Source organism: Cnephaeus nilssonii, assembly GCF_951640355.1.
Source record: "Cnephaeus nilssonii genome assembly, chromosome: 9".
NCBI lineage: Eukaryota > Metazoa > Chordata > Mammalia > Chiroptera > Vespertilionidae > Cnephaeus > Cnephaeus nilssonii.
This window is the reverse complement of record NC_137080.1, coordinates 96,999,368-97,026,044: the sequence shown is the minus strand read 5'-3', so window position 1 is coordinate 97,026,044 and position 26,677 is coordinate 96,999,368. Positions and strand designations below refer to the sequence as shown.

At 49.9% G+C, this 26,677-nt stretch overlaps 2 protein-coding genes across 7 annotated transcripts in view; both read left to right on the top strand.

Annotated features, from left to right (window-relative positions):
• Window positions 1-23,473, top strand: part of ATAT1 (alpha tubulin acetyltransferase 1) — a 42,774-nt gene extending 19,301 nt beyond the window's left edge. The window contains exons 7-13 of one of the 6 annotated variants that reach the window (XR_013814032.1): window positions 18,255-18,300; window positions 18,418-18,483; window positions 19,588-19,659; window positions 19,813-20,053; window positions 20,402-22,416; window positions 22,509-22,542; window positions 22,869-22,896. Coding sequence is in view for 4 of the 6 variants with exons in the window: in XM_079781348.1 (XP_079637474.1) it covers window positions 18,255-18,300; window positions 19,588-19,659; window positions 19,813-20,053; window positions 22,337-22,542; window positions 22,869-23,353 (1,050 nt within the window). In the remaining 2 variants the exon portion in view is untranslated. Of the gene's footprint in view, window positions 1-18,254; window positions 18,301-18,417; window positions 18,484-19,587; window positions 19,660-19,812; window positions 20,054-20,401; window positions 22,543-22,868 lie in introns of all 6 variants that reach the window. The other 5 variants (XM_079781350.1, XR_013814031.1, XM_079781349.1 and 2 more) reach the window with 5 other exon arrangements.
• Window positions 23,400-26,672, top strand: LOC307105516 (uncharacterized protein C6orf136 homolog). The gene is made up of 6 exons (XM_079781352.1): window positions 23,400-23,609; window positions 24,613-25,011; window positions 25,292-25,380; window positions 25,523-25,723; window positions 26,275-26,344; window positions 26,416-26,672. The coding sequence occupies exons 1-6, from the start codon at window positions 23,538-23,540 to the stop codon at window positions 26,515-26,517; spliced, it is 933 nt and encodes a 310-aa protein (XP_079637478.1). The 5' UTR covers window positions 23,400-23,537; the 3' UTR covers window positions 26,518-26,672.
• Window positions 26,673-26,677: the final 5 nt, after the last annotated feature.

The window sequence follows — 26,677 nt, the reverse complement described above, 5'->3', positions numbered from 1 at the left end:
CAGAAACAAGGAGGCATCGATCGGACTATCGGGCCTCAGAGGGAGGATAGAGGAGGGGGGAGAGATCAACCAAAGGACTTGTGTGCATGCATATGAGCCTAACCAATGGTTAAGTTCAACAGGGGGTTGGGGCATCCGTGGGGAGGGGTGTGGGATGGGAATGGGGGGATGAGGACAAATATGTGACACCTTAATCAATAAAGAAATTAAAAATAAATAAATAAATTAATTAATTAATTAAAAAAAAAAAAGCAGCTGCCCTGGCTGGCATGGCTCAGTGGTTAGAATGTTGACCCATGCACCTGAGAGTTGTGGGTTCAATTCCCGGACAAGGGTGCAAACCTGGGTGGCAGGTTTGATCCCTGTCCCCCGTCAGGGCGTGTGTGGGAGGCAACCAATCGATGTGTACTCTCACATCTGTTCCTCCCTCCCTTCCTCACTCGCTGAGAGAGGGTTTAAACAAACCCAGCAGGGTCCCTGCTGCGGAGGCGCTGCTGGTTGGAGCACCATCCTATATACCAAAAGCTTTCGGGTTCGATGCCTGGGCTGCCAGTTCGATACCCTGTTGGGATGCCTACAGAGGGTAACCAGTCGATGTTTCTCTGTCTCCCTCTCCCTGCATCTCTCTTAAAAAACAAAAAAAGTAAACTAAAAGTAAGCAGAAGGGGAGAAAAGGCTGAAGCAAGCAGACCAGGTAGGAGCCAACAATCCTGATGAAAGTGGTGGTGGCTCAGACCAAGGCGGTAACAGTAGACATGCAAGGAGTGGTCAAATTTCAAATATTGCGACGTTAACACAAGTAATTTCCTGAGAGATTCTCCATGGAGAGAGAGGGAGGGAGTTAAGGATGATTTCCCAAGTTGTTGGCCTGAGGAGTTGGAAGGATGGAGTTACTTTAACTGAGTTGATGGGTGGAACAGATTTGGGAGAAATAGTAGGACTTCATTTTGAATATGTTAATTGGAGATGTCTGCGCTAAGTTCCAGTTAAGTAGACAGTTGGGTGTTTCCCTGGAGTTGAGAGAGGTTTTGGACGGAGAGTTTTCAGTATACATAGAGTATTGAAAGCAGTGGGACAGGATGACATCACCAAGAGGTGATAGACAAGGTGTCCAAAGACTTGAGCCCTTGGGAACTCTTTTAAAAAGCCAGGGAGGTCCTGGCCAGTGCTGCTCAGTGGTTTGGCATTGTCCTGTGCACCAAGAGGTTGCCAGTTCGATTCTAGGTCAAGAGCACATGCCCAGGTTTTAGGCTCAATCCCCGGTAAGGGGTGTGCAAGAGGCAGCCAATTGATGTTGCACTCTCACATCAATGTTTCTCTCTCCCTCTCTCTAAAAATCAATAAACTATTCTTTTTTTATATAGGGAGGCCCAGTGGATAGACTGGTGTGGCTCAGTGTATAGACCATTGGCCAGCAGATTGAAGGGTCCCCGGTTCAATTCCAGTCAAGGGCACATGCCCGGGTTGCGGGCTCGATCCCCAGTAGGGGGTGTGCAGGAGGCAGCCGATCATGATTCTCATCATTGATGTTTCTATCTTTCTCTCCCTCTCTCTTCCTCTCCGAAATCAATAAAAACATATTTAAAAAAAGGGAGGAGAGGAAGAACCAGTAAGTGTGACCAAGGAGTAACTAGTGAAGTTGAAAAAAACTTACAAGTAAGTTGACCCGGAGGCCAGTAAGGAAGGTGCTTCCAGGAGGAAGGAACGGCTTACTGACCCGAATGGCACTGATCGGAGGTGAGAAGAGATCTGGGAAGCGGCTGCCTGCGGTCATTGTGACCCTGAGGAGCATGGTGTGGTGGTGGGTGTAAGTCAGATGGGCAGTGGGTTTAGGAGATTGAGAAACTAGGAACTGGAGATAGCAAGAATAGGATACTCTTTTATTTTTTTACTAGAAGTCTGGTGCACAAAATTTGTGCACTCGGCATGGGGGCGGTGTCCCTCAGCCTGGCCTGTGCCCTCTCACAGTGCAGGAGCCCCACAATCGATCGCCCCAAAGAGGTAGGCCCCGCCCACCCATCCAGGGCTCTTTGATGGATTGCCCCAAAGAGGTAGGCTGGAGCCACGGGCCCTGCCTCCGGCGCCGCTTGGAGCTGCGGGACCCCCAGGCCTTGCATGGAACTGAGGGCCCCGCCTCTGTGTCTCTCACACAGCATCAAGCCCCTGCCCACCCACGTGCGCCTGCTGCTCACACAGCTTCCTGGTGATCGCTCGTTGCAGCGTGAGGGCGTCACGGCGTGAGGATGTGATGACCACATAGGTTTTTATTAGTATAGATTTATTTATTGATTTATTGATTTTTTACAGAGAGGAAGGGAGAGGGATAGATAGAAACATCGATCAGCTGCCTCCTGCACACTACCCAATGGGCATGCACCCGCAACCAAGGCACATGCCCTTGACCGGAATCGAACCCGGGACCCTTCAGTCGGCAGGCTGACGCTCTATCCACTGAGCCAAAGCGGCTAGGGCTAGTATAGGTTTTTTATTGATTTTAGAGAGAGAAAGAGAGAAACATAGGCTTGTTGTTCCACTTATTTCTTGCATCATTGGTTGATTCTTCTATGTACCTTGACTGGGGATTGAACCTGCAACCTTGGTCTATCAGGACAATGCTCTAACCAACTGAGCTACCTGGTCAGGGCCAAGGACACTCTTTTATTTTTATTTTTTTTTTAAATATATTTTATTGATTTTTCACAGAGAGTAAGGGAGAGGGATAGAGAGCTAGAAACATCGATGAGAGAAAGACATCGACCAGCTGCCTCCTGCACTCCCCCCACCGGGGGATGTGCCCGCAACCAATGTACGTGCCCTTGACCGGAATCGAACCTGGGACCTTCCAGTCCGCAGACCGACGCTCTACCCACTGAGCCAAACCGGTTTCGGCAAGGACACTCTTTTAAATGCTGCTTTAAGGGGAACAGAAAAATAGAGCAAGAGTTGGAGAAGGAGGTGGATGAAGAGCAGGTTGATTCTTTTCAGTTGGAAGAACTAACAGCATAAGAATGACTCCATAAAGAGAAAATCTGATAATGTCAAAGCATGTGGGGGGGATTGCTGAAGCAGTGTATTAAGTGGGTGGTGGCTGCCCGGCTGGTGTTGCTCAGTGGTTGAGTGTCAACCTGTGAACCAGGAGGTCATAGTTCGATTCCCAGTCAGGGGCACATGCCCAGGTTGCAGGCTCGATCCCCAGTGTGGGGGCGTGCAGGAGGCAGCCGATCCATGATTCTTTCTCATCATTGATGTTCTATCTTTCTCTCTCTCTCTCTCACTCCCTTCCTCTCTGAAATCAATAAAAATATATTTTAAAAAAAAAGTGGGGCCGAAACCGGTTTGGCTCAGTGGATAGAGCGTCGGCCTGCGGACTGGAAGGTCCCAGGTTCGATTCCGGTCAAGGGCATGTACCTTGGTTGCGGGCACATCCCCAGTAGGGGGTGTGCAGGAGGCAGCTGGTCGATGTTTCTCTCTCATTGACGTTTCTAGCTTTCTGTCCCTCTCCCTTCCTCCCTGTAAAAATCAATAAAATATATTAAAAAAAAAAAAAAGTGGGTGGTGGGGCTGGGATTGGGCTCCTTGGATAGGAGCATGAACAGTTAATGTATTGGAACATGATTGGATGGATATGTTTACAGAGGAAGCATAAGGACATGGTGGTGTGTGCTACCTTGGGGTTGAGGTTGGGTAAAGAATGATTTGATTATGCTTAATCTTGAAAGCTGGGTGTTTATCGAGAGACAGAAGTAGGTGGGTTAAAGTGCTTCTCATGTGGAAGAACCAGCATGAACACAGGCAGGGAGGCACTACGTGCCTATCGGGGCACTGCACGCAGTTTGGTGTGGCTGGAACGCTGGGTGTGTTGGGGGAGGGGGAGGGTGTGTTGGCACACATTACAGCAGATCAAGGCAGGAGACAGACAGGGTCTACTTAGAGCAGGGGCGGGGAACGTCCGGCCTGTGGGCATATAAGGCCCTTGAAGTCATTTGGTCTGGCCCTGCCAAGGCATTAGGGGTGAGTTAATTAATTGACCAAATATAGCAGGGTGATTTTTAAGTTGATAATTTTGTATGGCCCAAAAATGATGGTATAAATATCCAAATGGCTCTTGGCAGAAAAAAGGTTCCCCACCCCTGATTTAGAGTGTACTCCCACATGTGTTTTTATTTATTTATTTTTAAATATATTTTTATTAATTTCAGAGAGGAAGGAAGAGGGAGAGAGATAGAGATAGAAACATTAATGATGAGAGAGAATCATTGATTGGCACACACCCTACTGGGGATCGAGCCCGCAACCCTGGCATATGCCCTTGACCGGAATCAAACTCAGGACCCTTCAGTCCGCTGGCCAACACTCTATCCACTGAGCCAAAGTGGCTAGGGCCCACATGTATTGTTACATTAAGAGCCAACAGAGTCAGTCGATCATGATTCTCTCTCATCATTGATGTTTCTCTCTCTCCCTTTTCCTTCCTCTCTGAGATCAATGAAAACATGTATGTATTTTTAAAGGCAGCAGAGAGCAGTGGAAGGAGCACACGTCTGGCATCAAACACATGACCCAGATACGGGAACCCCCGACAGGATGGGGTGTAAAGAATAGTGGCTCATGTTCCATGCGCTCTGCGTGGTATCTACATGCATCATCTCGGGATGGTTTGGCCCTCGGACTAAAGGTCCTGGATTCGATTCTGGTGGTCAAGGGGCACGTACCTTGGTTGCTGGCTTGATCCCCGCTCCAGGTCCAGGGGCACCTGCAGGAGGCAACCAATCAATGTGTCTCTCTCACATTGATGTTTCTCTCTCTGTGTCTCTCCCTGTCAAACTCTCTCTAAAAATCAATGGAAAAATATCCTCGGGTGAGGATTAACAAAAAAACACAATTTGGGGCTCGAGGCCCAGCTCTGCCATTTGCAACTTCCGTCTTTTTCTATGTATACGAAGCTATTTTTTTTCTAAAATCGTTAGACTGAAAATCGAGGGGTGTCTTATACACAGAAGTCAGCCAAGGAGGGAGCTGCATGGGTGTGTGGTTGTCCATACCTTGTCAAACAGGCTTCCTCCAATCATGAGCCTTGTTGTTACTGATGTCAGCTGATGCCGTAATTGGAGGTGGAGATGCAACAGGGACTGGGGCGTTCTGAGCCCATACAGATGTCAAAAAATAAAAAGACAAATACCCATAAGCAGTTGTCTTGCTCTGCAAAATTCAAACTGATGTAATGAGCTCTGCAAAAGAGCATGGAACTAGAGCTGCAGAGAGACAGTTTGGACCTCCTCCCACAGAGTGTATGATCAGACAGTGGAGAAAACAGGAAGAACAACTCCTTAAGATGCCAAAAGAGAAGGCCATAAGAGGAAAACCAGCAATATGTTTAAAATATTGATTTCTTAATTTTGGGTTGGAAAAGTGGGGGGTGTCTTATACATGGGGGTGTCTTATACATGGGGGTGTCTTATACACGGAAAAATATGGTACTTGGCTTTGGGCAAGCCATGTCTCTAAGTCTTTGTTGTTGTTGTTGTTGTTGTTGTTAATCCTCACCCAAGGATATGTTTTTTAGAGAGAATGGATGGGAGGGAGGGGAATAGAGAGGAAACATTGATGTGAAAAAGACACATCAATAGGTTGCCTCCCACACGCACCCCTACTGGGGATCGAACCCGCAACCCTTTGATGCATGGGCCGACGCTCTAACCACTGAGTTACACCAGCCAGGTCTCCAAGTCATTTTTACTCTTCTTTAAAATAGGGTTTTGTGAAGGCCAAATTGAATGTGATAATATAATCAAATAATTCTAAAATGATCAATTATTAGACATCAAAGTGATACCCTGTCCTCCAGCATATCTTCCCTCGATAGCTCCACACACTGGAGCCCTCCTTACCAGTAAATCTTCCTGTGCTCCGTGAGGAGCCTGAGACCCTGTGCTCTTGTCAGTGGGCTTTGTTTGGACAGTTCTGGATGCCTGCCTTGACATTTTTTATTAAATTTTATTTTATTGTTTAAAGTATTACAAATAGTAGTACATATGTCTCCTTTTTCTCCCCATTGACCTTCCCCTGGCATCCCCTACCCCCTGGCACATGCCCTCACCGCCCCCCCCCCCAGTGTCTTGCGTCCATTGGTTATGATTATGCATGCATACAAGTCCTTCGGTTGATCTCTTACCTCCCCGCCCCCACCACCACCACAACCCTCCCCAGCCTTCCTGCTGTAATTTGACAATCTGTTCGATGCTTCTCTGCCTCTGCATCTATCTTTTTGTTCATCAGGTTATAATGTTCTTTATTATCCATAAACTAGAGGCCTGGTGCACAAAATTCATACCCAGGGGTGTGTGTCCCTCAGCCCAGCCTGCACCCTCTCCAATCAAGGACCCCTTGGATCGGGCCTAAACGGGCAGTCGGACATCCCTCACACAACCCAGGACTGCTGGCTCCCAACCGCTTGCCTACCTGCCTTCCTGATTGCCCCTAACCGCTTCTTTCTGCCTACCTGATTGCCCCTAACCACTCCCTTGCCAGCCTGATCTACGCCTAACTGCTCCCCTGCTGGCCCGATTGCCCCTAACTTCCCTCCCCTGCTGGCCTGGTCACCCTTAACTGTCCTCCCCTGTATCCCTGGTCACCCCCAACTGCCCTCCCTTGCTGGCCCGGTCACCCCTAACTTCCCTCCCTTGCCAGCCTGGTCGTCCATAACTGCCCTTCCCTGCCGGCCTGGTCGCCCCTATCTGTCCTCCCCTGCTGGCCTGGTCGCCCCTAACTTCCTTCCTTTGCCAGCCTGGTCATCCCTAACTGCCCTGCACTGCTGGCCCGGTCACCCCAAACTGCCCTCCCCTGAAGGCCTGATCGCCCCCAACTGTCCTCTGTTTCAGGCCTGGTCCCTCCCAACTGCCCTCTCCTGCTGGCCTGATCACCCACAACTGCCCTCCCCTGCCAGCCATCTTGTGTCCACATGGTGGTGGCCATCTTGAGTGTTGGAGTGATGATCAATTTGCATATTACCTCTTTATTATATAGGGTGACTGATATCATGTGGTATTTTTCTTTCACTGCCTGGCTTATTTCACTTAGCATAATGCTGTCCAGTTCCATCCATGCTGCTGCAAATGGTAGGAGTTCCTTTTTATAGCAGCGTAGTATTCCACTTTGTACATGTACCATAGTTTTCTAATCCACTCATCTGCTGATGGGCATTTAGGCTGTTTCCAAATCTTAGCTATTGTAAATTGTGCTGCTATGAACATAGGGGTGCATATATCCTTTCTGATTGGTGTTTCTGTTTTCTTGGGAAATATTCCTAGAAGTGGGATCACTGGGTCAAATGGGAGTTCCATTTTTAAATTTTTGAGGAAATACCATACTGTCTTCCACAGTGGCTGCACCAGTCTGCATTCCCACCAGCAGTGAAGGAGGGTCCTTTTTCTCCAGCACTTGTTGTTTGTTGATTTGTTGATGATAGCCATTCTGACAGGTGTGAGGTGGTACCTCATTGTTGTTTTGATTTGCATCTCTCAGATGATTAGTGACTTTGAGTATGTTTTCCTATGTCTCTTGACTTTCTGACTGTCCTCTTTCAAAAAGTGTCTATTTAGGTCCTTTGCCCATTTTTTGATTGGATTGTTTGTCTTCCTTTTGTTAAGTTGTAAAAGTTCCCTATAAATGTTGGAGTTTAAACCCTTTTTGGAGATAACATTTGCAAATATGTTCTCCCATGCAGTGGGCTTTCTTGTTGTTTCTTGCAGTGGGCTTTTCTGTCATGACCCACAGGTTGAGAACTGCTAGCAGGGTCGCCTAAGACCATCGGAAAACATTACGATTCATAACAGTAGCAAAATTACAGTTATGAAGTAGCAATGAAAATAATTTTATGGTTGGGGGTCACCACAATATGAGGAACTGTATTAAAGGGTCACGGCATTAGAAAGGTTGAGAACCACTGCTCTAGTCTGCTGTTGGATCTCTGTATATTATTTTTTATTTCAGTCCGTGTATGCTTAATTTCTAGTTGGTCCTTTTTTATATCCTTGAGGGTCTCACTAAATTTATCGGCGGTTTCTAGAAAATTCTTGAAAAACCTTATAACCGTGGTTTTGAACTCTATATCCAGTCATTTGCTTTCCTCCATTTCTGTCATTTGTGACCTGTTTCTTTGTCTCCGCATTTTGGCTGCTTCCCTGAGTTGATAGAGTGGCTTTGTGTGCTAGGTGTCCTATAGGGCCCAGTGGCTCAGCCTCCCCAGTTACCTGAGGTGGACACTCTTGGTGCACCCCTTTGTGGACTGTGTGTGCAGCCTTGTTGTAGTTAAGTCTTGATAGTTCTTGGTATCACTGGGAGGAATTGACCTCCGGGCCAATTGGCTGTGAGGATCAGCTGTGTCTGTGCTGGAGACACCCTTATGAGACAAGACTTGCTTCAGTGGGGCTTTGGTGCTCACTGAGTCTGCCCCCTGAGTGCGTCCCTTATGGATCTGAGGAGTTGTAATCTGGATGGTCCTACTCTGACCCCTTGGTACATTGGCTCTTGGATCTCCAAGGAGGTGCTAATTTAGCCTCTGCCTGAGGCCACCCAGCAGGAGCTAAGGAGAGATCTGCAGATTCTTCTTCTTTGTTTGGGTTTTGGAGGTGCCCAGATGAGGCCCAGCTGTGAAGCAATGCAAGGTGCTGTGGGGCCTTGGGCCTTCTTTTGGATGTTCTGGGTCTCTCTGCCTCAGCTGCAGTTTGATAGGTAAGTTTAGAATTCAAAGAACCAGGCCATTCATATGCAAAAGCCTCTGCACACAGTCTGATGGGGCCGAGTCTCAGGGCGGAGCAAACAGCGATAGCTTCCCGTCAGCCCTGCCCTAAGAGGCCCCCGGGTTTCAGTGTCCCTCGGTAATCGCTACAAGCACCTCTGAGAGAAAGCCGCCCTTGAGTTCCGCCCGCTGCCAGACAGTCCAGTTTCTCTCCGTATGAGTCTGGGTCCCCAGATTCTCACCCGGAACTGGAGTTCAGAGTGGTCAGGAACTTGTGTCTCCCTCCGGATTGAGAAAGTCAGCCATGTAGTCAGTTGCCAGCCCTCTCCGGGCGCACGCCTCCGTACCTCTGCACTTTACTTCTGCAACTCCTCTGAGTCTCAGTGTGCTTTTCTCTTCCCTTCTAGTTGTAGAATTTCCACTTAGCCAGCCTTCCTGTGGTCTGGATGATGTCCGTTTTGTCTTTTAGTTGTAATTTTGAAGTTGTTGTGCGAGGCGGCAAGTTCAGGTGTTTACCTATGTCGCCATCTTGGTTTCTCTTTTGATGGTTTCTTTTGCTGTGTAGAAGCTTTTGTTTTGATGTAGTCCCATTTGTTTATTTTCTCTTTAGTTTCCTTTGCCCCAGGAGATGTATCTGTAAATATATTGCTACAAGAGATGTCTGAGATTTTGCTGCCTATGGTTTCTTCTAGGATTTTTATGGTTTCCAACTTACATTTAAGTCCTTTATCCATTTTGAGCATATTCTTGTGTATGGTGTAAGTTGGTGGTCTAGTTTCATTTTTTTGCACGTATCTGTCCATTTTCCCCAACACCATTTATTGAAGAGACTGTCTTGACTCCATTGTATGCTCTTGCCTCCTTTGTCAAATATTAATTGAACATACTGGCTTGGGTCAATTTCTGGGGTCTCTGTTCTGATCCATTGATCTATATGCCTGTTCTTGTGCCAGTACCAGGCAGGTTTGAGAACCGTGGCTTTGTAGTATAGCTTGATATCTGGTTATTGTGATCCATCCAACGTTGTTCTTCTTTCTCAGGATTGCTGTGGCTATTCGGGCTCTCTCTCTCTCTCTCTCTCTCTCTCTCTCTCTCTCTCTCTCTTTAACCTTTTGCACTCGGATGTCGAGTGTGACTCGACACAGTTAGCATCGGTAGCAGCTCTTTTTATACTCTTTGAATGTATCAATAATTTGAAATATAAAAAAATCCAAATAAATAAGTTTGTATGAAAAGAAACTCCAGTTTTTTATTCTACTGCCGTGCTTTGTAAAATCTGGGGTATTTAAAAAATTAAATCCCGAGTAGAATAAAGGAATCGAGAAAAAAGTAAGCGAGTGCAAAGGGTTAAATATATCTTTTATTGATTTCAGAGAGGAAGGGAGAGGGAAAGAGAGATAGAAACATCAATGATGAGAGAGAATCATTGATTGGCTGCCTCCTTCATGTCCCCTACTGGGGATCAAGCCTGCAACCTAGGCATGTGCCCTTGACCAGAATTGAACCTGGGACCCTTCAGTCAGCAGGCTGACACTCTATCCACTGAGCCAAACCAGCCAGGGTCAGGGTCTCTTTTTATTCCAGATGAATTTTTGGAGAGTTTGTTCTAGATCTTTGAAATATGCCATTGGTATTTTAATAGATATTGCATTGAATATATAGATTACTTTAGGTAGTATGGACATTTTAATAATGTTGATTCTACCAATCCATGAACATGGTAAGTTATTCCATTTGTTTATGTCTTCCTTTATCTGTTTTTTCAATGTCCTGTGGTTTTCTGAGTACAGGTCTTTTGCATTCTTAGTTAAGTTTATTCCTAGGTATCTTAATTTTTTTGGTGCAATGGTAAATGGGATTGTTGTTTTTTTTTCTTTTTTTTTTTTTTTTTTTTTTTTTTTTAATATATTTTATTGATTTTTTACAGAGAGGAAGGGAGAGTGATAGAAAGCTAGAAACATCGACGAGAGAGAAACATCGACCAGCTGCCTCCTGCACACCCCCTATCGGGAATGTGCCCACAACCAAGGTACATGCCCTTGACCGGAATCGAACCTGGGACCCCTCAATCCGCAGGCCGACGCTCTATCCACTGAGCCAAACCGGTTTTGGCTGTTGTTTTTTTTTTTCCATTTCTCTTTCTGTGAGTTCATTATTGGTGTATAAAACGGCCATAGATTTCTGGGTGTTAATTTTGTATCCTGCTACGTTGCCAAATTCATTTATTGGGTCTAGTAGTTTTTTTGATGGTGTCTTTGGGGTTTTCTATGGATAGTATCATGTCATCTGCTAATAAGGACAGTTTTACTTCTTTTCCAATTTGAATGCCTTTTATTTCTTCTTGTCTGATCGCTATGTCTAGTACTTCTAGTGCTATGTTGAGCAGCAGTGGTGAAAGTGGGCATCCTTGTCTTTTTTCTGTTCCTAGGGGAAATGGGTTTAGTTTTTGCCCATTGAGTATGATGTTGGCTGTAGGTTTGTCATATAGGGCTTTTATTATGTTGAGGTATGATCCCTTTATTCCCACTTTGCTGAGTTTTTATCAAGAAAGGGTGTTGGATTTTGTCAAATGCTTTTTCTGCATCAATTGATATGATTATGTGAATTTTGTCTCCCATTTTGTTTATGTGATGTATCACATTTATTGATTTGTGGATATTGTACAATCCTTGCATCCCTGGAATAAATCCCACTTGGTCATGATGTATGATCTTTCTAATATATTGCTGAATCGGATTTGCTAGAATTTTGTTGAGGATTTTAGCATCTATGTTCATCAAGGATATTGGCCTGCAGTTCACTTTTTTTGTGGTGTCTTTATCTGGTTTTGGGATTAGGGTAATGCTGGCTTCATAGAAAGAGCTTGGAAGTGTGCCTTCCTCTTGGATTTTTTGGAATTGTCTGAGAAGGATAGGTTTTCATTCTTCTTTTTATGCTTGGTAGAACTCCCCTATAAAGCCGTCCGGACCAGGATTTTTGTTTGCTGGAAGACTTTTGATCGCTGCTTCAATTTCTTCGGTAGTTATCGGCCTATTCAAGTTTTTTTATTCTTCTTGGTTGAGATTTGGGAGCTTGCATTTCTCTAAGAATATGTTTATTTCATCTAGGTTGTCCATTTTGTTGGAATAGAGTTGTTCATAGTATTTTTTTCATAATCGTTTGTATTTCTGTGGGATTGGTTGTTACTTCACCACTTTCATTTCTGATTTTGTTTATTTGGGTCCTCTCTCTTTGCTTCTTGGTGAGCCTGGCTAGAGGTTCATCAATCTTGTTTATCCTTTCAAAGAACTAGCTCTTGGTTTTGTTAAACTTTTGTATTGCTTTTTTGGTCTCTATGTCATTTATTTCCACTCTGATCTTTATTATTTCCTTCCTTCTTCTTACACTGGGCTTTTCTTGTTGCTCTCTTTCTAACTCTTTGAGTTGTAGGGTTAGGTAATTTATTACCATTGTTTCTTGTTTTTTGCATTAGGCTTGTAGAGCTATGAACTTCCCTCTCAAGACTGCTTTTTCTGTGTCCCATAGATTTTGGATTGTTGTGTTTTCATTGTTGTTTGTTGCCATGATGCTTTTTATTTCTTTGATTTATCTGGTAACCCAGTCATTGTTTAGTAGCATGCTATTTAGCCTTCAGGTGTTTGATTTTTGTTTTTTGTTTTTATTGTAGTTGATTTCTAGTTTTATGCCAGTGTGGTCTGAGAAGATGCTTGATATGATTCCTATCTTCTTGAATTTGAAGAGACTTTACCTATGTCCCAATATATGGTCTATCTTTGAAAATGACCCATGTGCACTTGAGAAGAATGTATATTCTGTGGCTTTGGGGTGAAATGTTCTGAAGATGTCAATTAATTCCATCTGATCTAGTGAGTCATTTAGAATTGATGTTTCTTTGTTGATTTTTTTGTTTACAAGATTTGTCCAGTGGTGTTAGTAGGATTTAAAGTCCCCTACTATGACTGTATTGCTCTCAATCTCTTCCTTGATATCCTCCAGAAGTTTTTTTTTTTTTTTTTTCATGTATTTGGGTGCTCCTGTATTGGGTGCATATATGTTTACCAGAGTTATATCTTCTTGTTGGATTGCTCCCTTTAGTATTATGAAGTGGCCTTCCTTATCTCTTGTTATGTCCTTCACTTTGAGATCTAATTTGTCAGATATAACTATTGCTACCCCAGCTCTTTTTTCATTTCCATTCGCCTGAAAAACCTTTTTCCATCTCTTCCCCAACAGTCTGTGTGAGTCCTTTTTTCTGAGGTGGGTTTCCTGTAGACAGCAGATATATGGGTCATGTTTTCTTATCCACTCAACTACCCTATGTCTTTTGATTGGGCCATTTAATCCATTTACATTTAAAGTTATTATTGATAGGTACTTGTTTGTCACCATTTTTATTCTTTATGCCTGTGTTCCTTCTTCGCTTCCTATTTCTTCTTTTCACAGCATTCCCTTTAGCATTTCTTGCATTGCTGGTTTGGTGGTAATAAACTCCCTTAGTCCTTTTTTTGTCTGTGAAGCTCCTGATTTCACCCTCGATTTTGATTGATAGCCTTGCTGGGTACAGTATTCTTGGATTCAGACCCTTCCTTTGCATGACTTTGTATATTTCATTTCATTCCCTTCTGGCCTGATGAGTTTCTGTTGAGAAATCAGTCGCTAGTCTGATGGGGGATCCTTTGTAGGTAACTTTGTTTCTCTCTTTGGCTGCTTTTAAGATTCTTACTTTGTCGTTGGTATTTGCCCATCTGTATATAAATAAAGAGGAAATATGCAAATTAGGCCAGGATGCCTTAACAGGTCACGACTGGACAGGAGGAGGTTGTGTGCGCAGTTGAGGCCCGGAGCGGAGATGGAGACAGAGACAGTGGGGCCAGCAAGACACTGCACCCTGGCTCAGGCAGTCCCCTGGAGCTGGAGTGGACTCGGACAGGGATGGAGGGCTGGCCCACAGCCTCTGCAGCCAAACACAGGCCCAGAGAGGAGACGGCAGGCCCACCTCCTGCAGAAGCAGCTCGGCTCCTGTGGGAGCAGTGCGGCTCCCAGCGGTGCGCTGCGGTTTTCACCAGCTCCCGCGCAAGCAGTGGGTGGCCTATTGCGTACGATATCACACGATGGGCTACTAGTTTAATTATAATGTGCCTTGGTGTCGGTCTTTTGGGGTTCATTTTGCTTGGGGTCTGTGAGCTTCTTGGATTTGTGGGGGTTTTTTCTTCCCTATATCAGGGAAGTTTTCTGTCATTATTTCTTCAAACAGGTTTTCTATTCCTTGCTCTGTTTCCTCTCCTTCTGGCACCCCTATTGTGCGGATGTTGTTTCGTTTCGTGGTGTCCCAAAGTTCCCTTAGGCTCTCCTCCTGTTTTTTAATTTTTTTTTCGAGATGCTGCTCTGCTTGTATATTTTTTCCTACCTTGTCTTCAAGCTCACTGATGCAGTCTTCTGCTTCTTCTAGTCTACTGTTGATGCTTTCTATTGATTTCTTTACAGCAGCGATGTCATTTCTCATTTCTTCTTCATTCTTCATTTCCTCTTGGTTCTTACAAATATTGTTGAGTTTGTCTTCCAACCTTTTCAGTGACCTTATGACCTTTTCTCTGAATTCTTTCTCTGACAGGTCGCTTGCCTCCATTTTGTTTACTTCCTTTTCTGGTGATGCCTGCTTTTCTTTCATATGTGGGCTGTTTCTTTGTCTCCCCATGATCTCTCCTCTCCAGGTATCTGGTTATGTAGCTCTCTCTCTCCTGCGTTGACTTAAAGGCACAAAATACAACACAACAAGGCACCACACACAATGCCGAAGGCACTGAACACAAATGTATTCATGATACTAATAACCCCAAATAAAGGTGACCACCCAGAAAAGAGAATTAGTGAATAAAAAAAAAGAGTGCAAAAATGATATTGAGAAAAGGAAAAAAAAGTATGAAAGAGAATAAAAAAGAAGGGGAAAAACCTATTTATATGGGGAGAAAACTTCAATAGAACAACTAATCCCAAAACATGCAAACAACTAACACCCAGATATGAATGCAAATTACAAACAACAACTAATAACAAGTGAGGAGAGAAAAAAACAAGCAAAAAAAGAGAAACAATCACACAAACAAACAAACAAACAATCTAAACAATCAACAATAGGATGGAGAGAAAGAAGGGCAAAACAAAACAAAATAAAACAAAAACATAAAAAACAACAAAATAAAAACAAACCAACAAAAAGGGGGAAGAGAGAAAAAAATGTGGATAGCGAAGAAAGAGAAGAGAGAAGTGTGTATGGACTTGGAGCAGGGGATGGGAAATTAGATATATAAGTAGAATGAATTTTTAACAGGGGGTAAAAAGAAGGAATAGGGAAAATCTAAAGCTGGAATAGGGTAAGAGAAACAGGAGAACAAAAGGGGAAAAGTGAGGAAGAGAGTGCTGGCATAAAGGTAAAGTTGAGATAGAGTATAATGATGCTAAAGGAAAAATGAAAATAGAATGTAGAACACAAATCCCAAAATAAAATAAAATAAAGAGAAAATAAAATGAAACTTTAAAAAAAGGTAAAATAATAGTAGTAATAATACTGATTAAAAATAAAAATATAATAATTAAAAAGGTAAAATCAAGTGAGAAAAAAATTTAGTTTCTTAAGTAAAAGGTAAAAAATAAAAATGTGCAGCAGTGAAGGTCATTCACTTCCTCTACTGTTCTGTTTGGTATGCCTGTTTCCTGTCAGGTAGTCAGGACAGTATTGAAGTTCCCTGCGTTCCACTGCTTCTCTGTGTCGTAGCCACAATCCTGTTTTCAAGCAGGCAGTATTTCTTTGTTTCTCAGCCTGCCTTTAGTTGTATTTACACAAGAGTCTATTTGTGATTCAATCCCTGGGTGGCAGTGTGTCTGTATTGACATCCAGGGCTGTAAGTCCTTTCTACCCAGTATTTAGTTTTTGTTTTCCCTGCCGTGCTTAATACTGGGTTGGGGGAATGGACTGCCTCAGAGCTTGTTTTCTGATCATTTCTCCCTGCTCTGATCCCCAGGTTCCACAAAAACAGCTTTCCCCTGCAGTCTCTGAGAGTGTTTTTAATTGGATGATCCCATGTACTGAGCTTAGTAATCAAAAGCAAGGATTTAAAGAAAAGAGAGCCATAGGAAGTGTGCGAACTCTCGACTTTTTTGCCCAGGCACTGTGCGCGACTCTGTGCATGTCTTTTCCCCCTGGCACAGCACAGCCGGTTTACTGGTAAAAATTTCAGGGTGCCTTTTTGTGCCCAGCCCGGCTATGGGTTGATTTCTAGTGTTCCCTTCTGCCAGCAGCCCTGTGGACCCCCTTCCACATTCGTGGACTATGCGGGTCCCAAAGACCACGGATTTTGTGGGGCGCAGACTTCCCCCGAACCTCTAGATCCCGCTGCACGCGTTTCTCCCTCCAGCCTGGATCGCAGACCTCGCCTTTCTCTGGGTGGAATCTGACCTTTCCGTGAGGAGGTGCAGAGCTCGTCCAAGTCTGTGTATTCGCGCTGCTTGAGACCCGGTGTTCCTGGGTTCGAAGCTGGTCCCTGGGCGTTGTGGTTGTATAGGCTTCTGCTCACAGCCACTCTCCCCTTCAAGACGGCGCGGTCCCTGCGGCAGAGCCGGTCGCTCCGGGAGAGATTTCAGCAGCAGTGGAGGCTGCCCGGTCAGGGGAGCCCGGTCCGGCAGTCCCCAACAGTCCCTTGGAGTAGAGCTGTCCCTCACCCACAAATAGACACTCCCCCACGTCCACACACTCTCCTTTCCTTCTCTCACTCACACACTATCTTGCAGCCTGCCTTCCCGTCGGCAGCCATCTTCCTCTCTCCTGCCTTGACACTTTGTGAGACTGGGTCCTGGGAGAACCTAAAAGGGTCTGGGCTTTTTGTTTTTGAGATAAAATTCACTATTTTTTTAAAAATATTTTTTTTATTGATTTTTTTTACAGAGAGGAAGGGAGAGGGATATAGAGTTAGAAACATTGATGAGAGAGAAACATCGATCAGCTGCCTCCTGCACGCCCCCTACTGGGGATGTGCCTGCAACCAAGGTACATGCCCTTGACCGGAATCGAACCTGGGACCCTTCAGTCCGCAGGCTGACGCTCTATCCACTGAGCCAAACTGGTTAGGGCGGCTGATTGATATTTGGTTGTTTCCAGTTTTTGTCCATTATGGATATTATGTACAAGGTTTTGTTTGCATTTGTATTTTCAATTCTCTTGGGTATATACCTAAGAGTGGAATTGCTGATCATACAGTGATTCTTTGTTTACCTTTTTGAAGAACCGACAAACTGTTTTTCCAATGACTACAATGGATGAGTGTTTCAATTTCTCTACATCCTCACCAACATTTGTTATTTCCCTTTTTAAAGAAAAGTGATCATCCTCGTGGTGTGAAGTGGTCTCTCTCCGTGGGTTTGCTTTGCATCTCCCTATGACACTGAGCATCTTTTCCAGGGCTCACCAGCCCTTTTAGTATTTTCTTCAGAGAAATGTTTATTCAAGTCCCATGCCCATTTTTATTTATTTTTTAAAATATATTTTATTGATTTTTTTACAGAGAGGAAGGGGGCGGGATAGAGAGCTAGAAACATCGATTAGAGAGAAATATCGATCAGCTGCCTCCTGCACACCTCCCACTGGGGATGTGCCCGCAACCAAGGTCCATGCCCTTGACCGGAATCGAACCTGGGACCCTTCAGTCCGCAGGCCGATGCTCTATCCACTGAGCCAAACCGGTTTCCCCCTGCCCATTTTTAAATTGTGTTTTTTTTTCTCAAGTTTAAGAGTGTTTTTTTTTTTAAAAAATATATATTCTAGATACCACATCGTTATCAGACATATGATTTGCAAAATATTTTGGCCTATTTTGGTTGTGGGTTGTCTTCATTTTCTTGAAAGTGTCTTTTGAAACACCAAAGGTTTTACTTTTGATGAATGTTATTTGTGCTTTCGATGTCATAGTTAAGAAATTGTCTAATCCAAAGTGATAATTTTCCTCCATGTTTCCTTCTAAGGTTTTCATAGTTTCAGCTCCTAGATCCGTGTGGATGTGTGTTTGGTTTGTGTCTGCGGTGTGGAATAGAGGTCCGAAGTCTTTATCTTGCGTGTGGAGTTTCAGTTGTCTAAGCGCCATTTGTTGGAGACTGCTCTTCCCGCGTGGAATGGCGCTCGGCACCCTTGTTGAAAGTCGGCTGGCCACAGACACACGCGTGTACTTCGGGACTCTCACTCTGTCGTCTGTTCTTCGGCTTCCACGCGTGGTCTTGGTGGCCGTGGCTTTGTAGAACCGAAACCGGGAAGTGTGGTTCCTCCAGCTCGGTTCTCCTTTTTCTGGGTGGTCTGGCTCCTGCGGTCCTGCCTGCCTTGTCAGTGCGGTCACGGTCACAGCCTGCGGGTGCCGCCCGTGGGAACGGAAGCCGCTTTCCTCTGCCCACGTGGCTTTTCCAGGCCAGGCTCTGTGCCCGAGTCGTTTCTGCGTGGCTGCATGGACGACCCCATTTTGCTTGTTTTGTCTTCTAGGTGAACAACTTTGTGATCTTTGAAGGCTTCTTTGCCCATCAGCATCGTAAGTGTTCTCACCTTGTGTGTGTGGGTCAAATAGTGGGGCGAGGGAAAGAAAAGAGGTGGATTCTTGGCCCCACTGGTCCCCTCACTGAGGGGCACCCCGCTTCCTTCCTCACAGGGCCCCCTGCGCCCCCTCTGAGGGCAACGCGGCACTCGCGCGCTGCGGCGGACCCTGCGCCCGCTGGTAACCGCACCGCTGGGCGGGCTGTGGCCGGGTGGCCGGGTGGGTGGGGACCTGGCCAAGCTGCCGCCCCTGCAGCCTCTCCCCTGCCTCCCACGCGCAGTGGTGGGACCCAGCCCGCTGATGCCCCTGGGCCTCTTGTTCAGGGCCCCAGCTCCTTGTAAACCGCACACCCCGCCGGAGGGCCGCCCGGGCAGTCAGCCCCCAGGGGCAGTCACAGAACCCTGAGGCACCAAGTGCAGACATTCGTTTTAGAAGATGATGCTCAGAATGTATCACATCCCAACACTTAATGAACGGGTCTGGAGAAGCCCAGGCCCCCCCCCCCGCTCCCTGCCCCAGGCCGCGCCCTCGCAAAGGGCCCCTCCGGGCCTCCTCCTTGGCCAGGAAAGGCGGTGACTGTCACTCAGAGGACAGGCCGTCCGGCCCTGGGAGGGACTGCTGTCCACGCCTCGCTGTGGGTGCCGAGCGCCCCGCGCCCGCCCTGCTGGCCCGGCGGCTGCGAGGGGACGAGAGGCCCACAGCGGCCGGAGAAAGCTCACGGGGATTTGCCCGGAAGCCGCCCCTGGCCTCCTGAGGGAGACCCCCCTGAGGGAAAGGACGGGGCAAGTAGAGAAGGGAGGGCGGAGGCTGAGCCTCCCCCCAGGTCAGCCCCCTCTGCTCCTTTCCAGATAGGTTTCCTCTCCAGCCTTTCTTCCCAGTAACACTTAACCCTTCCCCTTGCACTGGAAGGGGAGGTTCTGCCCGCCGCACCTGGCCTCTCCTGAGCGATCCCTGCCTCACCCAGGCCCCGTCCCCTCACCTCCTATAGAGTGCCCGGCCGGGACCACCCTCTGCCCACAACCCCAGGGGCTGTAAGAGCTCACCTCGCTGGCTGCCCTTCTCCTGCACCCCCAGGCCTCAGGGTCCCCCTGGGTCTTTCCCCCCACGCTGCACTCGGCCTCTCCTCCTGGCTCTCCCCAGCGTCTCCAGCACCCCCAGCTCCCTCTTCTGTGGGGGAGCTGTGGCGTCAGGGAGCAGAGGTCTGGGTCGTGGGGTCGTGGCCGGGAGGAAGGGTACAAAGTGTGTCTCTTGGTGTTCCCCGCGCCTGTGTCTTCTCACCGCCAGCTCCAGCGAGGAAGCTGCCCCCCAAGAGAGCAGAGGGAGACATTAAGCCGTACTCCTCGAGTGACCGAGAATGTAAGGCGGCAGGGTGTGCGGTGGGGGGCGCCCACTCAGGGAAGGACCCATTCTCGCTGCAGGCTCTGACCTCTCTGCTGCCCTGATCTCTCCTGTCGGACTCTCCCCCTCGCCCCACTTCTCTGTCTGTCTTGCTCTTCCTCCTCCTCCCAGTTCTGAAGGTGGCTGTGGAGCCTCCCTGGCCCCTGAACAGAGCCCCTCGCCGCGCCACTCCTCCAGCCCACCCCCCACGCTCCAGCAGCCTGGGGAGCTCGCCAGAACGAGGTCCCCTCCGCCCCTTTGTGCCAGAGCAGGAGCTGCTGCGTTCCCTGCGCCTCTGCCCCCCTCACCCTACTGCCCGCCTTCTGCTGGCTACCGACCCTGCGGCCAGCCCGGCCCAGCGCCGCCGCACCAGGTAACGGGGCTTCCAAGGCGGGTGGAGCCAGAGGCTGCCGCCAGGACCGCGGGGAGACCCGGGGATGTGAGGGAGCGGGCGGGGAGTGAAGGCAGTGAGGGGGCAGAACAGAACAGAACCGGGCTGCTGTGGGAGGAAGAACCAGGTCCATGGGGGCTGAGTTGGGGGAGATGGTGTAGTCCCTGCTGGAAGGAGCCGTGGCGTGCCTGACACGGGCAGGAGCCATCCAGCAGGCTGAGTGGGCATCTCCTGTTTCTCTCCCAGCTTCCTCTTCACCTCTGACTTCCCTGTTTTTTCTCTTCCCCCTTTTCCCTCTCCCTACCTCCTGTCCGTGCCATCCTCCCACAGCTCCCTCCCCCGCTCTGAGGACAGTCGCTACTGACAGTTAACCCTCTGCCCCCCTGGGTCCCCAAGAACCCACCCCTTCTCTTCCAGTGTGTCCCCAGGATCCCGTGGAGCCTGACAGAGCCCCTCAGATTCCCTCTTCTCCCTTCTTGGACAGCTGGGTTGTCAAGGTCCCAGGGGCCCACTACCTTGTAGCTCTCCTTGCCCTACAAGCACCTCCTCTCCTAACGCGGTCTCTGAGCACTCCCCACACGGCCGCGCAGCTCCTCCTGATGGTCCAGGGCAGCACACCCTGGCTCCCTGCCGGACTCTAGACCACCATGGGGGCCCAACGGCCTCCGCTGCAGGAACCTGTCCCTGGAGTAACCCCGTGTCTCACTCTAGTGTCCAGTGATGCCCTAGTACTGCTGTGCGCTACCACCTGCTCTGCCGGTCAGCCGCTCACGCCAGCCAGGGAGGTTGCTTCGGAGCAGTCCAGGTGGATAGGACAGGGACTTACAGCTCCTTCAAGGGACCCCCAATATGGCTAAGCTCTTCATTACCTGTTCTGTGTGTGTGTCAGGGACCCCTGAGCTGATGTCTGCTTTGGGGCCAGACTCGCACTTCTGAAGACAGCACTACCCCCAGGCCAGATTGTGTGAGGGACTTCGTTTCTCGGCAGCAGATCTCAGCGAGCACCTGGGGTCAGAGGGGCCATCTTTGCCACGTTTCACAAGAGGAGCCTGAGTCTCAAGGGCCTGTCAGCTCCCGGATCCGTCCTCCCCAGTAGCTAGCTGCTGATGTAGTCCTTGTGAGGTTGTCCTGAGGTGATGGGAACGTCTCTCTGGTCTTCCTTTCTTCTTTCCTCCACAGCAGAGCTCTTTTCCCTGCTCCACACCCAGGTGTAAGACCTCCTCCTCCGCCCTTCCTCTGAATGCGTGGTAGATCAGGTGCCCCCACTGTGTTCCCCCAAATCCTCGGGAGCAGGATCTCCCTTTCTCCCTACTCATTCCCCCCTTTCTCCTCCCTCTCAGTGTTGTTTGAATAAAGTGTGAATTCCTTTGTGTTTTTAAATGGACATTTTGAATGAAAAAGCACACCCCAAAAAGCAACGTAAGGTCTCGGCCTCCTTGGCGTCACCTCTTATTTTCCTGGGACCTGAACCTCGGTCTCGCTCGTCTCTCTCATTGCTGAGATCCAGCAAGGAGTCGCAGCGCTCCCCTGCAGGGTCTAGTGTCCACCCTTCCCCATTGCATTGCTGGGCCTTCTCCTGCCCGGGTCCTGTCTCCCCTCATGCAGCTGCTGGGTCCCTCTGCGGAGGCTTCTGTTACTTCCCCATTCCCCCCGGCTCTCCCCTGTGACCCGCCCCTCCGCCCCAGGCCAGCCCTTGCTGAGATGTCAAGGTTTGCCATTATGCCTGGGACCTACTAGTTGCATCCCTGTAACAATCCCCTAATGGTCCCCTGGGTTCCTCTTCCCATTCTGGTTTCCTTCTCCCCCACCAAACCCTGGCACCTCTCCCGGCAGTCCCTTACCTCTGTTGAGTGCCCAACACAGTCTGTCACTCTCTTCAAAGGCTCCCTCCCTTTTCTTCCTAAATCAGCTTTGCCACTCCCTATAATTAAGGCAACCATGTTTTCCAAACCAAACATCCGGCACCTGGTCCAACAGATTGGCTTACCTAGGTGTAAGTCTGTTTTTGTGAGATGATTTGCATCACAGTTATTAACACCTTACTCCAACTAGAAATAGTAAAGCAATACTCAGGATTGCTCCAGAAAGTCTTCGGGTATAAAATGAGCTCCCTCCCCTTTTCGGGCTGCTTAGGTTAGAGCCCCAGAAGTCTAACTGCCCCCTGTACTCCTGTGCTATTCGGTTTATTCCTCTCCTGATTCTCCCACACCCACTCACCTCCCCCTCCCCCAGCCTCTTCCCCACCACCTCCCCTTTCTCCTACAGGGGGGCTCCCCCGGGGCTGGTAGCCCAGAGCTGCTGCTACAGCCGCTATGGGGGGCTGAATTCCTCACCCCCCAGCACAGGTAAGTATTCTTCCCTCCTTGCCCTCAAATCAAGCAGGTCATGCTCACTGCCTGCTCCAGCCTTCCCATGCACATGCCTGGTATTTCCACAGGCAGCCAAGAATGGAAGCAGGAAACAGAGAATAGGTGAGGCCTGATCCCCTCCCCTCCTGGCCTCCCCGCACCTCTGTCTCTTTTCCTAACATCACTCTCTGCTCCTTCTGAAATCTTATCCTTCCAACTGGACCCCCCACCCAAGAAAAAAAAAATCCTTCTACCTAACATCCTACAAGCCTGTTTCCCTATAAATTCAACTCTGGCACTTCCCTTGGGCACTTTCTGAGGTTTCAAGTTTGGACTTAGCACCAGTGCTCCCATCATTGTCCTCTACATAAGAGCCAGAAAGACCCTGAGCGTGATCTTAATCCCCCCTCGGAGCCTCTATAACCCTCTCATCTCCTCCCACCCCCCAGGGCTGCCAGCGAGGAGACCTTGCCCCAGGATGGGTGCGGGGAGGCCCCCGTGCACACAGTGCCGGCCCCGGCCCCGGCCCCCGCAGCCCAGCACTGCACCGTGGCGGGGGACGTGTTCAACGCCAGGGTCATTCGGAACCTGCAGGAACGCCGCGGCACCAGGCCTTGGTGACTGCAGCCCGCCACCCGTGCCAGTCCGCCTTCTCTCAGGACGGGAGCAGCCGCCGCCGCCTGCCCGTGGGTGTGCATTCACTCGTTCACTCATTCAACAGGCCTCTCGGCAGTGCCAAACCACTTCCCTTCGCCAGAGCAATAAAGCATTTTTATCTCGAGAGCTTCCGAGAAGCCCGCCTGTCCGTATTTCACTCTCATCCTCTTCGCCCAGCATCTTGCGCGAGCGCCCGGGGTGGCGCGAAGCCCGCGGCCGCTGGTTTACTGCGCAGGCGCGCCAAGGCAGGCTCCGGCCGCTGGCGCAGGCGCATTGACAGCAGACCGGCGCCTCGCCGCCCCGCCAGACCTGCCGCAGTGCGCAGGCGCGGACCGTCTCCGTTTCCCTCCCCGCAGCCCTGACCCCCTCCTTTCCCCTTCAAGGAGCCGGCCGCGGGGCGCGCTCACCCCGCGAGGAGGGGCAGCCGCACTCGGGAGGCGCGCTCCCGCTCCCGGAAGACCATGTACCAACCCAGCAGGGGGGCGGCCCGGCGTCTGGGCCCGTGCCTCCGCGCCTACCAGGCTCGGCCCCAGGTGAGGAAGGGGCGCCCGGGAGGGAGGCGGGGCGGGGAGACCCTCCAGCCGTGCGCGGGCGGAGCGCGCAGTCTGCGCAGGCGCAGTGACGCCCGCCGCCCTCCCCGTGCCGGCGGCGTGTGGAGGACGAGGGTCGCGGACGCGGAAGGGGCGCCGCCAGCCCCGGTCGTTCCTCCGGGTCTTGGGGGGTGGGGGACGTCCACGTCTCCGCGACGGTCTGTGCCTGGAGGTGATTTGAAGGGCGGGGGGCGGAGAGGTTCGCACGCACCCGCTCCCGGCGTTACCGGTCCCCACCAGACAGACCTTGCACCCGGATAGCGGTCCCGGCCGGAAGGCGGCCTCGGACCGGCGGACCCGGCTCGGGCCCTGCGCCCAGGTGGGCAGGTGGCCACGCCCCCGGAGTGATGGAGGGACGCGGGGCCTGGTCCGCCAGACTTGGGTGACCTCCTCCGCATCAGTTCCAAGGTCATTAAGCGGGAGTGAAGTCCAGCCTTCGCTCGGGGCCCGGAGCGGTAGCGTACCTTTGTGCACGGCCGCAGAAGGGCAGGGCTGCACGTGTGATGGGGCAGAGCCCTCGCCGTGCCTCGCGTGGCTTCCTCCTCCTCCTCCTCCACCGGAAGAGGGTTTACAGGGAACGGAGTGCTGGAGGGTGCGCCTGGGCTTGGCACTCAGCGGGCTCCTGTTCCCTTGACCTCACAGCCCGCCTCACTGCAGGCCACGCCTTTCGCCCACAGCGCAGTAAAACGCCATTCCCCCTTGTCCACCCTTCAAACACGGGTGTGATTCTTGCTCCAGGAGCGGTGGGGCTGCCCCCAAAGTATCGGGGTCTTAAATGGAAAGGCATTTGCCACCTCCTGGAGATGGAGGTGAATCCAGCCCCTTTTCCTTGAGCAATTCCCGCTTCTGCCCGAGGAGCGGGTGGGAGTGAAGTGTTAGTGCGAGTTTGGATGCAGGGCCAGCAGGCAGCTGGGTTACCATTTTTCCTTTCGTTCTTCCTCCTCAGGACCAGCCTTCTCCACGGGCTCTGCCATTCCCACCCCTGTGGCCCCAGCCCACGACTTCCACTCCTCCCGCTCCTCCTCTCTGGTCTCCCGCGCTCTCATGCCCTCCCCCTGGGCTGCTTCCCCGGGCTCCCCCGTTACCTCTCCCTCAGGCCCAAGCCCTCAGCTCACCATGGGCCAGCCTCCCTCCAGGAAAGGGGGAGGAGGGACCAGGCCCTGAGTTGCATAGTGGCTGTCTGGATGGGCTTAGGGGCCTACTTGAGGGACCTTCCTGCCCCTATCTTGGGGCTGTGCTATCTTTCCAAGCCCCTGTGACCGCCCGCCCCTCCCCTGCCCCTCCGTCCGGAGAGCCCAGTATGGAGGAGCACCTGGCTGTCATGTATGAGAGACTGAGACAAGAGGTGAGTCAATTCAGAAGTGACCTCCATCCACCGGTGGGGATGCAGGTAGCCTTGGAAACAGAGGGTTGGTCAACTGGATTCGTTCTTGGCACCACAGGCGAGCATAGAAACATTTACAAACATTTCCCAGAGAGAAGATAGTCCTGTGTGCATTAAGGGAAGTTACGCATGGCATGGAAATGACCTTCCACGCAGAGGGAAGGAGGCACTAAGAATAGAAAACTGAGAACTGGGGTCATCTCTCCTTTCCCACTGGGTCATGCCTTCTTCTTCCACCCAGCTTCCCACTCTCTTCCTTCACTCCCATGACTACACTCTCTACTCCTCGGACGTGGAGTTCATCAACGAGATCCTGAGCATACGTACCAAGTGAGTCTGCGCGGGCGGGGTGGTGGGAGGGAGGACCGCGTGCTGTGTCCTTACCAGGGAAGGTGCTCGGCTGCTTCCCATTCCTCACGCGGCTCTGCTTTCTGATTCTGCATGGGATTTCCTTCCCATCCCTTCTTCTCAGGGGCCGGACGTGGTACATCCTGTCGCTGACCCTCTGCCGCTTCCTGGCCTGGAACTATTTTGCACAAGTTCAGTTGGAGGTTCTGCAGTTGACCCGCCACCCTGAGAACTGGACCCTGCAAGCCCGCTGGCGGCTGGTGGGGCTGCCCATCCACATGCTGCTTCTGCGTTTGTATAAGCGTGACAAGGAAGAGCTTTACCGGTAAGGGGTGAGGAAGGACCCCAGGCCACAACCCGTTTCCCGATGCGTCAGTGTCCTAGATAACCCTTCATCCACCTGCCTTCTCTGAGGCTCCTTGAGGGCGGGGGTCTTGGCTTAGTCTCCTTTATTGGCACAGAAATGGGACTTTCGGGTACATGAGAGAACCTCTGAACTCTGCTTGTTCGTGTCTATCACCTGGCACATAGGTAGGAATTCCAATACTTACTGAACAAATGAAAATTCCTGCCTCGTAAGTTGAGCCTCACACCCTTAGGTAAAGTACTTGGTTAATTTCTGGCAAAGTAGGATCCCAAGAAATTGGTAGGCTCGCCCCAAATCAGCAGTTTGTAGACAGCTGCACAGTGGGATCATCTTGGTGCCAGACGTTCTGCTTTATTGTAACGGGGTGCAACCTGGGCATCAGGATTTTTCAGTCCCCAGGTCATCTAACACGAGTACATAGCACAGTTAAGGAACTAGGAGTTTAAGCAAATGCTTGAATTAATCTTTGGGATCAGTCACCTTCCCCTCAGCTTCTCTTCCTTCACCAGGACCTACGATGCCTATTCCACTTTCTACCTGAATTCCAGCGGCCTCATTTATCGCCATCGCCTAGACAAAGTGAGTCCCAGGGGGGATGGGGCGGGGGGAGGGGCAGCACCCCTGCTAATGCAGTCACTTCCTCCTGGCAGCTGATGCCCTCGCACTCACCCCCCATGCCTGTGAAGAAGCTGCTCGTGGGAGCCCTGGTGATGCTGGGGCTGTCAGAGCCAGAATCCGACTTAAACCTGTGACCCAGGCCTCATCCAGGAGCGGGTGGGGCAGCACTGAAAACAGCTACACACAAGAGGTGGGGTTGGCCAGTTTCTTCCCGCTCCTCTCCCTCCTCGCCATCTCATGCTGTGTAAAGCTGCTGTGTAATTTAACTTGTAAATAATAAAGTCTAAGTGAAAA